Source organism: Mucor mucedo (assembly GCF_025094135.1).
Source record: "Mucor mucedo strain NRRL 3635 chromosome Unknown EV154scaffold_163, whole genome shotgun sequence".
In the NCBI taxonomy this organism is placed as follows: Eukaryota; Fungi; Mucoromycota; class Mucoromycetes; order Mucorales; family Mucoraceae; genus Mucor; species Mucor mucedo.
The window spans coordinates 37,598-48,860 of NW_026252447.1; the positions used below are offsets into that span (position 1 = coordinate 37,598).

Sequence of the window (11,263 nt, forward strand, 5' to 3'; positions counted from 1 at the left end):
TTGTACCATACTTTTTTTTTTTTTTTTTTTTTAAATCGTGGACATTGGACCTGGTGGCAACATCATACCTCCCATCATATCTCCCCGCATTCTACCCATGATTTCATGCTTGATTCTAAAACGAAGTTTGACGCTATATGAAAATATACTGATAGCCAAATAAAGCTGTATTGCATCAAAGGTGTTATTACATGTCTCTTTTTATATATAAATAAGGGATAACTTACATAAACGGCAATCATAACAATGGTCGATAACACAGAAAACTTCAACTCATCCTCCCAAGTTCGGCCGCAATTATAAAGGTCTTCTTCACTAATCTTATCGGGATCGTCGTTTAAAAATAGCGCGTAGTGAAGTAATTTAGCATTTGCTTGACTACACCAATTCACATAAGCTTCGCGTCGAACAATGAATAATATTGTGTTTACAGTCATGTCTACCACAAGAACAAACACCACACAGTTAATGATAAATGACGCTGCCTTCATTCCCATAGGTGATCTCTAGATATTTGTGATTTATTTTAGTTACAACTCTATTGTACTTTTTGTTTCTGCCTTACAAGATAAATCAAAATCAATGTACCCAAACTGACTCCGAAAAGTATAAGATTGATTGCGCCGAAAATATACAATCCAGTAGGATCCATAAACGAATAAAATGCTGAAAATATGATTAATATATACTATCACTTGATTTGACTGTACGTTTATATGCTTACGACTTCTAGATTGAAATGAAAGGATAGCAAAATACAGTGATATTCCCTAAAAAATCGTTATTGACAAACAAACAAAAAAAAAAGTCGATTTGGCACTTACAGCCCAAATTAAGCATGTCAGAGCACTTCCCATTCTCAAATGTATACAGCCACAGCACTTGTGAATATATGGATTTGTAGAATGTGTCAAATGTTGCTTCGGAACAAATCTACCTTTCATGATATTTAATTTATGTTTTTTTTATAAAGAAAAAGAAAAACCAACCTGAATAACAAACTTCAGTCTTTTTGTATAAATAATCTGTTTCGGTAACAAGAACCATAACATTTACCAAATGCATATTGTGCTCATGACTTTGATTGTTACGCAAATGTATTCATCCAATGAAATCCAGTATGCAAATTAATCGGCAGATGAGGAATCGAGATAAGCAACGAATATCTAGAAGACACAAACCAAAATGAATATATATAACAACTCTGGTAATTGACACGCACTCATAGATTCAAGCTTTTGTAGTTTCATAATCATACGAGCACCTTTACATTGCACAATTTACAATTGTGACACATAAATGTTTTGTTTTAAAAGTCCCCCTTTGTTTTGTTTATTTAAGCTATTTTTTTTTTTTTTTTTTTTTTTTTGGGAATCAAATAAAGTTTTACCTATTATATCACACACACACACTTCTCTCTCTTTCTCTACCTCAAAAAAAAACGAATTACGAAATTATTAGAGACAAGTACCAGAGTTTCCGTAAAGGAGTAATAAGTGGCATGATGTTTATATATCAGGACTAGCATTTCTCAATCACAGATCGAAAAAGTAAATTATAGCAATAGGAGACGATAGAGCGTTAAGGAGTAACTAGAGAAAGTTTCGCAATTTTCTATATTTTAGTCTAGATCCATTTCATTGTAATATCTGTCTGAATCTTGAGTTGAATCCAATGAAACAAATACGTTTTGTAATAATCACCACATGATATAGAAACGTGTGATATCAACTTTGCCAAATCAGTTTAGTAGATATCAATTTGAATTGAAATTTGTAGCGATAAAGAACCTTGATAAGTATTCGAACTGAGATTTGTATAACAAGATATGATTTCCGTTCATAACATTATGTATGCAACAATTGATAAAACCAAGGGTGAATGTACTTGCAGTTTAAACGATGCTCTAAACTTTCTTGCTTTGTCTAGTTTCTAACGTCATTTTCATAACACCCAAGTTATATAGCTTTATCTAACCAGATTTGAACGAATCTTTATACATTAGAAAGACCCGCATATGCCGGCATTTCATATAGAATTCGTTAGCTTCCGACAAATAAATCAACACCCCCTTTATAAGAGTGTAATAATTATTATGATGCATATTTGCTCACCTATTTGGGCTTTTACTGCTGATGTAAATTTCTGTTTGGGGAGCTCCAGTAATGCATTATTCTTTAAAGGTTGGGCTGGAAGACATCAGTAAAGATACATACTCTTCTTATAAACATATCCGTAGTAGTTCATCCCAAAATAAAGTAGATATCAGAATGTATATATCTTGATTTAGTATTTACGTTGCTTGCAAGAATCACAATAACGACCTGATGTATAAGCATACCAAAAAAAAACCCCCCCACAGTGGTGTCAGTAATATACATATTATGTCCCGTCGCATTTTAAAGTCTCAATTTTGGATAGAGAACCATTGTATACCAATAGTAAAAGGAGACAAACAAGTATCACAAGCATAAATGTCGATATTTCTGAACACGCATGTGCTTTGATTAACTTATTTAGATGTCCTGGGCGCAAATGTCCTTTTAGCTTATAAAAAGACAAGTGGCTTGAAAACATTACGTAATACTATTTGTATACAACCCCATTTTTTGATGATCGCTTTAGTCAATCTACCATGAGTTTGACAATTGTTTAAATATAACTTTAAGTTTATCCCAATTATACTTATTCAGCGATAATTTTGGTGTTGCGAGCACTACCAATATTGACTTTTAAAGTAATTGTTTTTTAAAATAAATCAAGTGAGACCTTTTGATTTTTTGTAACCTAATCTACTTAGAGCGCTTCATTTATATATATCTTAAAGAGTTCATGAACGTTTACGACCTTTATATAATTAGACTTGTTCTACTTTGTTCTGGTACGTGAATGGGACTCCGTACGCACTTTTGTTTTTAGACTGTATGTAGAGTCCTGACAAACAGTGGAGTAAGAAGAGATTTACTTATGATTTGAAGTAGACAATAGCATTTGTTTTACCATGATTGGTGGTACAAAAATGTTTCCCATAGCCTTTAAATAGCCCTAGATTTAACCAATTACGTAAATAACTTAAATTACCTACATCAAAACCCTTTTTTGAGATGAAGGGGAGTTCCGGGGATAGGTTATTTGGTACCACTTTTACTAGTTTGTAGTTATTTCACAAACGATCAATGTATGTGCAACCACCTATCTTTTGTATTTACATGGCACAAAGTTTAAGTGAAAAAAAAAAAAAAAAAAAAAAAAGGAAATTGCATGCGGTCATTACTTGTCTGTGGTCTACCTTCTTCCACTCTGGGTCCTTGAAACAATCACATTTACCCCATAAATTCTCTAGCGTCATAATGATCTCAGGGATATGAAGTTAGCACGGCTATTATAAAGGTCTGAATCAACTCTTACCTGTTAGAAAGAAAATAGTCTAAAAATAAATTTTGTCCGACATGACTGATATTCAATGACAAAAAAAAAAGGTGGTGCTGTGTCCGCCTGCATTCCCCTTAAAATTATTTTCTCCCATGATATCTCGTACTGCACCTATCGTCTTCGATACCACAACGTTGTCCCTGTTTAGCAAGCGATTGTTAAACTGTCCTCGATTTAAATTACCTTATGCACCTAATGTCAAGGAAGCAGCTGTTCTGGTACCCTTATGTGTAGTCCAGGGTAAACCCAGTGTCTTGTTTACAGTACGCAATGAGAACATGAGAACTCATCAGGGAGAAATTAGGTAACTAGTAACATACGACGCATGTCTCATCAACTCACATTTCGTCTAGTTTTCCAGGAGGAAAAGAAGGTAAGTCGTTTGAAAGCTATGCGAGTCATGCTTTATGCTAAACCCCGTTTTTTTTTTACACACATACGCACAAAAGAGCCGGAAGATCCAACGTTAGAGCATACAGCGTTAAGAGAGACGCATGAAGAAATCGGGTTGGAACCTTCTGCTGTGGATATATTAGGATGTTACTCAGCTTTACCCAACAAGACAGGATCGCTGCGTGTGCACCCTTATGTGGGATATGTAAAGACAGAATCAGATGATTTATTTACGAGATTTAATCCCGATGAGGTATCTAGTGTATTCACGTTGCCTATCGAATACCTGATTGATCCCAAAGTGAGAATTACCAAACAATTTCGCGAGAGCAAACGCGAGTACACTGTATTTAAACTACCTGATCATGTGCATGGAGAGAAGGAGCTGTGGGGATTAACGAGTTTTATTCTGGATGGTAATCGCCTCCTTTATTCTTGTAAAATTTTATTCCATGCTAAAATCCATATATTATTTTGTAGGCGTGCTTCGTAAGATCCTTCCTGAACATTATCATTAATTATAGAATAAACTGCTACTTTTTATTGCCGTTGATATTGTGGGAAATGACGTTCATACATACATAAAAATGAGGGGGAATATGTCTCGAGAATCATAGAGTCATGATCTAGCGCATAATCAAATCATAATAAATTCCCGCGAATCTTTCTTTTCTTTTCTCTCCTTCTCCTTCTGTAATGTTTTTATTCTTTTATTAAATCTATCATGGCATTAGGTCTTCCTCCTCCAGAATCGATTATTCAATCAGGGATTTTTATTCAACAACTACAGCCGATCAATGATAGCTTGATTGGGTCATTTTTTGTTGGCATTATACCACTCATTATTGTTCTTATCATGTTGGGCGTATTTCGAGTGCCAGCGTATTATGCTGCATCAACAGGTCTGGTTGTTTGGTAAACATTTTTTTTTTTTTGTAGTATTTTTGACGGCATTTTTAACCCCTTTTGTAAACAATAGCATCTTTATTGCTATCTTTGGTTGGAAAATGCCAGCAACACAAGCATTCGAATCTATTGGTAATGGTGTAGTATATGCCAACTGGCCAATTATGTGGATTGTTGCCAATGCAATGTAAAATAGAGAGAGAGAGGAAAATGATGGGGTGAGGCGTTTTTTTTAAAACATTCTCTTTTACTAGGTATATTTATAATATTACAGTTCGGTCTGGGATATTTCATTTATTTCGTAAATGGATGATATCTAGTACACCACCCGATATGAGAATTATTTTGATCATTATTGGATTTTGCTTCGGCGCCCTGTTAGAAGGCGTGGCAGGTTTTGGTGTACCTGGCGCCATTTGTTCCTCCATGATGGTGGCTTTAGGGTTAGTGAGGACGATCTTTTTTTTTTTTTTTTTTTTTTTTTTTTTTTTTTTGTAGTTGTGTCAAAAGCTGACTCAATCACTTTTTTCAATATCATTGTAGATTTGATCCAGAAGACGCTCTTGTTTATACACTTATTTTTAACACGACTCCAGTAGCTTTTGGAGCACTTGGTATACCTGTGACAACGCTCGCCTCTTTAACAGGTTTACCAGTTTTAGCGCTTTCTGCCATGATGGGTCGACAGTTACCTATATTCAGTCTATTCTTACCAGCCTATGCATTGTTATTCTACGCAGGACCTCGAGCTGGATTAATTGAATGCTGGCCAGTGGCATTGGTAGCCGGATTTTCATTTGCCTTGATGCAAGGAATTTTTGCAAACTTGGTAGGCCCCGAACTCCCGGATTTAATCGCCGGATTAGTCTCATTGATCTCTGTGATTGCCTTTGTTCAATTTTGGAAACCGCGTTACCGAAAGGAGTACGAGGCTAATATCAATTCCATGCTTAAGCAGCAGCAGCAGGAGGAGGATATCTTTGCACAAGAGATAAAAGAAGAGAAGGAAAGTGATGCAGAAAGTCAAGTCTCGAGTCGTGTCGATAAGCTTTCTGCAAAGTATACGCTGCTCGCATGGAGTCCCTGGCTGCTGATTGTTGTTGTTGTTATCATGTAAGAAGTTAAGAGTCTATTAATAGGAGATGTGCAAAAGAAATTTAACCCTGTTTTGTTATAATAATAGCTGGACTTTTGCCAAAGTTTCCACAAAGGGTCAAATTGATGTGAAATGGCCACATCTTCATCAAGAGGTAAATCCCCCCCCCCTTTAGGTTGTCACTAAAATTAGACCATGATTAATAATACGAAATCTTATTAAGGTTTGGTTAACATTGTATGGAAAAAAATACGACGCGATCTGGAGTTTTCAACCACTGGCCACAGGAACCGCTATTATGGTTGCTTCTATTCCGTTTTCAGTGATTGTGTTGCTTTATGGAGTTCATCCCCGCGTTTTTAAAATTGCATTAAGAGATACTGTAGTACAACTTTACAAGCCCATAATTACAGTGTCATTTATCATGGCCTTTGCATATTTGTACAATTATTCAGGTACGTCAACACATGCAAGCATATTGCCACTTTTAGAAATGCCCATATAAATATGAATGCGTTCTCCTTTAGGCATAGTCTACACTATCGGGTATCAATTAGCCTCTGTTGGTAAAGCCTTTCCCTTTATTTCGGCCTGGCTTGGCTGGGTTGGTAAGGCACCGAATTCTGGTAATGTTTGGAGTGGCTAATGTTCTCTCTTTTTTTTTTTAGCGTGTTTTTTATCAGGAAGCGATACGTCAGCCAATTCCCTATTTGGTAACCTTCAAGTTGTAGCAGCAAGAGAAATTGGGCTATCAGCTATCTTAATGGCAGCTACTAATTCCAGTGGAGCAATCACAAGTAAAATGATTTCGCCCCAAAACCTGACGACAGGAGTATCCACAATTGGATTGCAGGGACAGGAAGGGCGTATCTTACGTCGCACAATAGCGCACTCGGTTTTTATGTGTTGCGTGATGGGAGGAATTGCATGTATACAACAGTATGGCATACCCAGTATGATTCCCGCAGAGGTTTAATGTATTTGGTGATACCTTGTGAAATAATTCATGTGCTACAACAAGCAACAATGTATTTTTAAAAGAGCAAAAAAAAAAAAATCAGTGCGACAAAATGTTCATTCTACAAAAAGTACAATGATTTACCTTATGCCTGGTAATATAAATAATCTATCAATAGGCTCATTCACTTCTTTAACAAGCCATAAGCTAAAAATAAAAATTGTCACAACACAGAAAATTATTGTGGTAAAAACTCAAAAAGTATTTTTAAACTCTTTTTTAATTAACGGTAGAAAAAATAAATAATCGCAGAAAGTGCACAATAAAAAGTTTCATTTAAACTCATGTAAATTGAGATTATATTATTTTTAGATCATTATTAAGCTATACCTGTCAAAAAAAAAAGTTACAGCTGCCTAACAATAGATTTAGAAGAAATATTTTAGGCACCTTCTTGTGGTGGAAAATGGTTTCCCAGTGATTCGGTTTTATTCTATTATTATAATGATCTACGCTTATAATTATTTCAAATCTCTATTTATAATTCTTACATTTTCTGAACCTTAATGTACCTTGAACTGCCACACAAAACGTGGTTTAATCCTTTCCTTTGGTATATTGAAAAGCATATGATGTATTTGACTATAGAGTTGACGCACCGACTTTAAGCTACCGAATTTGAATTTATTTTTAACTTTTTTTTTTTTTTTTTGATTTATATAACCATGCAATTGTTTCTCTTATTCTCTTTCTTTCTTTTTTAAATTATTACTAAGCTTGTTACATGATAAACGTTTTTGTACTATTATTATTATAAATTATGCCTCCGAAAATAACGAATGAACAACATGACAACAGCAACTTGTCTTATCCATCTCAACATTCCAGAAGTCTTAGTGATATCTCTGTAGGCGAAATTCTCTTGAAATATCAGGACAATTCTCAATTGTTGAACCATATACTTGTAGCAAAGGCCCAAGAGGACAAGGTAATACAGCTTTTTTTGTTTTTTAAAAAAAAAAGAAGCATAAAATTTTAAAAACCTATTTTTAAAATAGAGACGTACAGCAGAGGAATTACGTCAAGTTGAAGAAGCGCGTTTACAAACAAAATTTATTGAATATGAATTGACGCAGAGACAAGATAACTATGGTAATTATCATAAAGCCTTTTTTTTTATGGTACTTTTACTCACGTGTAAAACTAGGTCAACAGAACGACGGTAGATCGACCTTGTTTGGTCATTCCTTAATGGAGCACCAAGATCACTTCGACGATGGTGGCAACAATTCTTCCTTGCAGGCAGGGTTAGATAATTCGTTAACCAGTGACTTCCATTATGGTATGGCCACCGAGAATGTGAGCGTTTCGTCTTCTTCACCTTCAATGGATTTTATATCATCCTCTTTCGATTTGTATGGCGATCAATTAGTCTTATCTTCTTCACCACCTGCTTCGGAAGACACTGTTTTGCCTCCATCGAAAACCAAAAAGAATAAAAAGTCGCCCAAAAATATCCATCGAACCTTATCTTACGAAAGTGTCATGACGTTAAGTGATATGAGTATTCGACAATCCAATTCACCCCCACCTCCACCACCGGAACCTTTAGACCATGATAAGGTCATGGAAGCCTTGCGCGCAAAGTTACGTAAATCTTCCTCTCCTTATCCCACCAGACCCAAACCCTCTCCCGAACCTGTGCCAATACCAAATACTTATCCCACCACAGGTGTCTTGTTGTTAAATTTAAAAAGTCGTCGCCGTAAATCATCAGTCACTAAACGAAGCAATTCAACAAAACCATAAATTGTATTTAAAAAAAATTATATGTCTATATAGAAGTCTTTCCCTTACCCCTACCACTCTTTTTATAAATCATGCCCCCATCCCCTTAAACCTCTTCCCCTCCTTCCCAATACATAATATATATATATATACACTGATATGCCCTATTATTTCTTTTCCTTTTTTTAATAAACTATTTACATACGTCAAAGGTTACGCAAAGTATAAATAGATCGGGATGGTGTCACACATCACTGTGCTACATGCCATTTTGTTATACAACAATCAAGCTGGTGAGTTCTGTCGGTTCTCAAATGTTCTTTTTTGTCAATTGAATTTCGTTTTTCCTCTGTTTAACTTCAGTTAAATTGTGTCGACAGTTATAGTTAGATTATCTGTCGGTTCGTAAGACCCTGTTTGACTTTTGTGTATTGATATTCAGCCTGTACGTGTACCCTTGGAGTATTTTAGTCTCACACTCAGACAACACCTGACTACAAGGCACAGCACACTATTGTAAAAATAAAATATATATTTGATTTACGCAGTATTTTCACATCATACACATTCCAAATATGAAGTATGCCAAATGTTTCAGGAAGATTGACTTGAAATAGTACAAAGTAGTAGGAATTCCACTAGACTATAGAACAATTGCGATCTGACATTATAATTTAAAATCGTCAGTAGTCAAAAATAGAGGAAATAATGTCCAAAAGAAGCCGTGTAACATTGAAGAACAATGGGACGGGGGTCAGATAGAGATTACTATCAGAAGTTGTCACAGTCGATCTGACACGGACTGAATTGGGATGATCAATCACAGACGTGTATAATTTAGCGGTCAAGTTAGATTTCTGTTAAGGGCGGAAATGTTATGAAATAAAGCTCCGACATTTTGTTGCTTAGTTCACTACCGTAAAATGGGTGTTGAAAGGTACAATTACATTGCCCAAAAGGCAAAATGAAGACCCAGAATCAATATAGAAAAAATAAAAATCAGCTGCTTATTTGAATTAATAACAAATATTGCCCAGGAGCTTTCGCCCCCTTCTGCTTTATCCAGTAAGCATTTTCTGTACGGATGGAACGGTGACTCCTTTAAATAAAATCAGATGGTCAAACAAACAAGATTTCTTTTAAATATATTATAGTTTTAGATAGAGAAAATTGATCCCGTAATATAGAATTTATTTAGTCTTGTATTTTCGTTGGTGCGTCCGACGGCAGCTGTATATACTAACTTGTAGCTTGCCCCATCTGCTAGATTATAAGGTTATCGTGGGAGTCTATTTTTTTTATATATATATTATATTTGTGGCGAAGCTAGCTTATTACAGCGTTTCCAAAAAAGGACCTAGAACTCACTACTATCAAGTGATTACCAGGAATTCAGGAAAATGATCCTGCTATTTCACGTGAGAATTGTTTGAATAAACATTATGGGCGTCTTTTTTTTTTTCCCGAAAAAAAAAAAGGCTGTACAATACTTATAAATAAAAACATCTGTTTGACCTTTAATTTGCCTGCGGTATCCTTTAAGAGTTTATAAAGTTGGGATCAGTTGAACAGGCTGAGGAAAAACTGTGCCGGTACATAGCGTCCGTAGAGTTACAGGTTGTAAATTTACGCTTACATAATTATGTGAATGAAGATAATTCATTGATATCTGTAATTTTCTTGGAGTTGCCATTAATTTGGAATTGTGGACTGTTCTGTTGGTCACATATAGTCCTATTTTAAAAGAGCAAAAATTATATGGTCCAAGCATACCTTGCATCTAAATCCATGTTTCTCGATCACAGATTGGTTTTACAAATATAGTATCAGTCACATTCTTGTCGCTTTACTTTGAAAAGACAAAAGTGTGTTTACAAAGGTAAATTACTAGATATTCTGTTGATTGAACAGGATATTCTCCAAAAAAAAAAAAAAAAAGAGGGTTTTGCATACATAGAGTTCTATTCAGTATGGCGCTAAAGGAAAATACCGATTCAACAATAAGGCCTGGTGTATAACCCAGGAAGTCAATGACGTGTATGTTATAAAATGTGCCCTTTTTCCTAGTGACATTGTAGCAGACAAACGATCGAATGTACTGATCCATCAATGGAAATAAGAATTCAAGCTTACGAGTAAGTCATATTAGAGAGGTTTACTAAACATGGGTAGTTTTTTTTTTAAAAAAAAAAATCATGCGAATATTTAAAAAACGGATCAGGTCCTTTACAACATCCTAGGATATATTCAATGTCGCCTGCTTAAAATAGATAAGTTTAAGAAATGTAAATCGAACCTGATCCGTTTTTTTTAAAGCTGGATCACATGAAGGATTTTTAAATTATTTTTCACTCTTGGCCGTAAGTGTGATAGTTAAGGATAAAAAATAGAAGCAAGTGAAGTACTTTGAGACAGCTTGTAGAATCCGATGATAGTTAAGGTAGATTAAAAGAGAATATACTATTCTAACTATACGAGGAACAGCATTTGTAATCGAATCAAGACCAGAAATGTCTTTAGAAGGGAGGTCACGTCATTCAATCATTCGTAACAAACCCTCTAGTTACTTTACTTAATACATCTTGAACCCATGTACTCTGCTTTGGGTTTGCTTTTTTGTATTCATCGGCAATGATGTGTTTATAAAGTAGGGCAGGATTTGAAGAGGTGACGAAGAACACTGCCAGAGT

The 11,263-nt window shown here is 35.1% G+C and overlaps 4 protein-coding genes across 4 annotated transcripts; 3 read left to right on the forward strand and 1 right to left on the reverse strand.

The window, feature by feature from the left end:
• Positions 1–30: 30 nt before the first annotated feature.
• EV154DRAFT_540469 (uncharacterized protein) lies at positions 31–944 on the reverse strand (the record flags this gene model as incomplete). Its single annotated transcript, XM_051604416.1, has 5 exons — positions 31–165; positions 228–506; positions 566–666; positions 725–770; positions 825–944. 5 exons carry the CDS (start codon positions 942–944, stop codon positions 31–33), a joined length of 681 nt encoding a protein of 226 aa, XP_051451955.1.
• Positions 945–3,832: 2,888 nt separating this feature from the next.
• Positions 3,833–4,343, forward strand: EV154DRAFT_430443 (NUDIX hydrolase domain-like protein; the record flags this gene model as incomplete). Its single annotated transcript, XM_051596538.1, has 2 exons — positions 3,833–4,241; positions 4,306–4,343. The coding sequence occupies 2 exons, from the start codon at positions 3,833–3,835 to the stop codon at positions 4,341–4,343; spliced, it is 447 nt and encodes a 148-aa protein (XP_051451956.1).
• Positions 4,344–4,511: 168 nt separating this feature from the next.
• Positions 4,512–7,106, forward strand: EV154DRAFT_527345 (lactate permease). Its single transcript, XM_051603477.1, has 8 exons — positions 4,512–4,740; positions 4,805–4,918; positions 4,986–5,174; positions 5,275–5,844; positions 5,915–5,981; positions 6,051–6,282; positions 6,355–6,435; positions 6,496–7,106. Exons 1-8 carry the CDS (start codon positions 4,550–4,552, stop codon positions 6,801–6,803), a joined length of 1,752 nt encoding a protein of 583 aa, XP_051451957.1. The 5' UTR covers positions 4,512–4,549; the 3' UTR covers positions 6,804–7,106.
• Positions 7,107–7,725: 619 nt separating this feature from the next.
• EV154DRAFT_85239 (uncharacterized protein) lies at positions 7,726–8,845 on the forward strand. Its single transcript, XM_051607808.1, has 3 exons — positions 7,726–7,773; positions 7,854–7,937; positions 7,993–8,845. The coding sequence occupies exon 3, from the start codon at positions 8,037–8,039 to the stop codon at positions 8,592–8,594; it is 558 nt and encodes a 185-aa protein (XP_051451958.1). The 5' UTR covers positions 7,726–7,773; positions 7,854–7,937; positions 7,993–8,036; the 3' UTR covers positions 8,595–8,845.
• The last annotated feature ends 2,418 nt before the right edge of the window (positions 8,846–11,263 follow it).

Coding starts and splice junctions, on each gene's coding strand:
- EV154DRAFT_527345 (XM_051603477.1), top strand. CDS start 4,550: ATGGCATTAGGTCTTCCTCCTCCAGAATCGATTATTCAATCAGGGATT. Junction 5,845..5,914: donor ATTGTTGTTGTTGTTATCAT/GTAAGAAGTTAA, acceptor TTATAATAATAG/CTGGACTTTTGCCAAAGTTT. Junction 6,436..6,495: donor GGCCTGGCTTGGCTGGGTTG/GTAAGGCACCGA, acceptor TTTTTTTTTTAG/CGTGTTTTTTATCAGGAAGC.
- EV154DRAFT_85239 (XM_051607808.1), top strand. CDS start 8,037: ATGGAGCACCAAGATCACTTCGACGATGGTGGCAACAATTCTTCCTTG.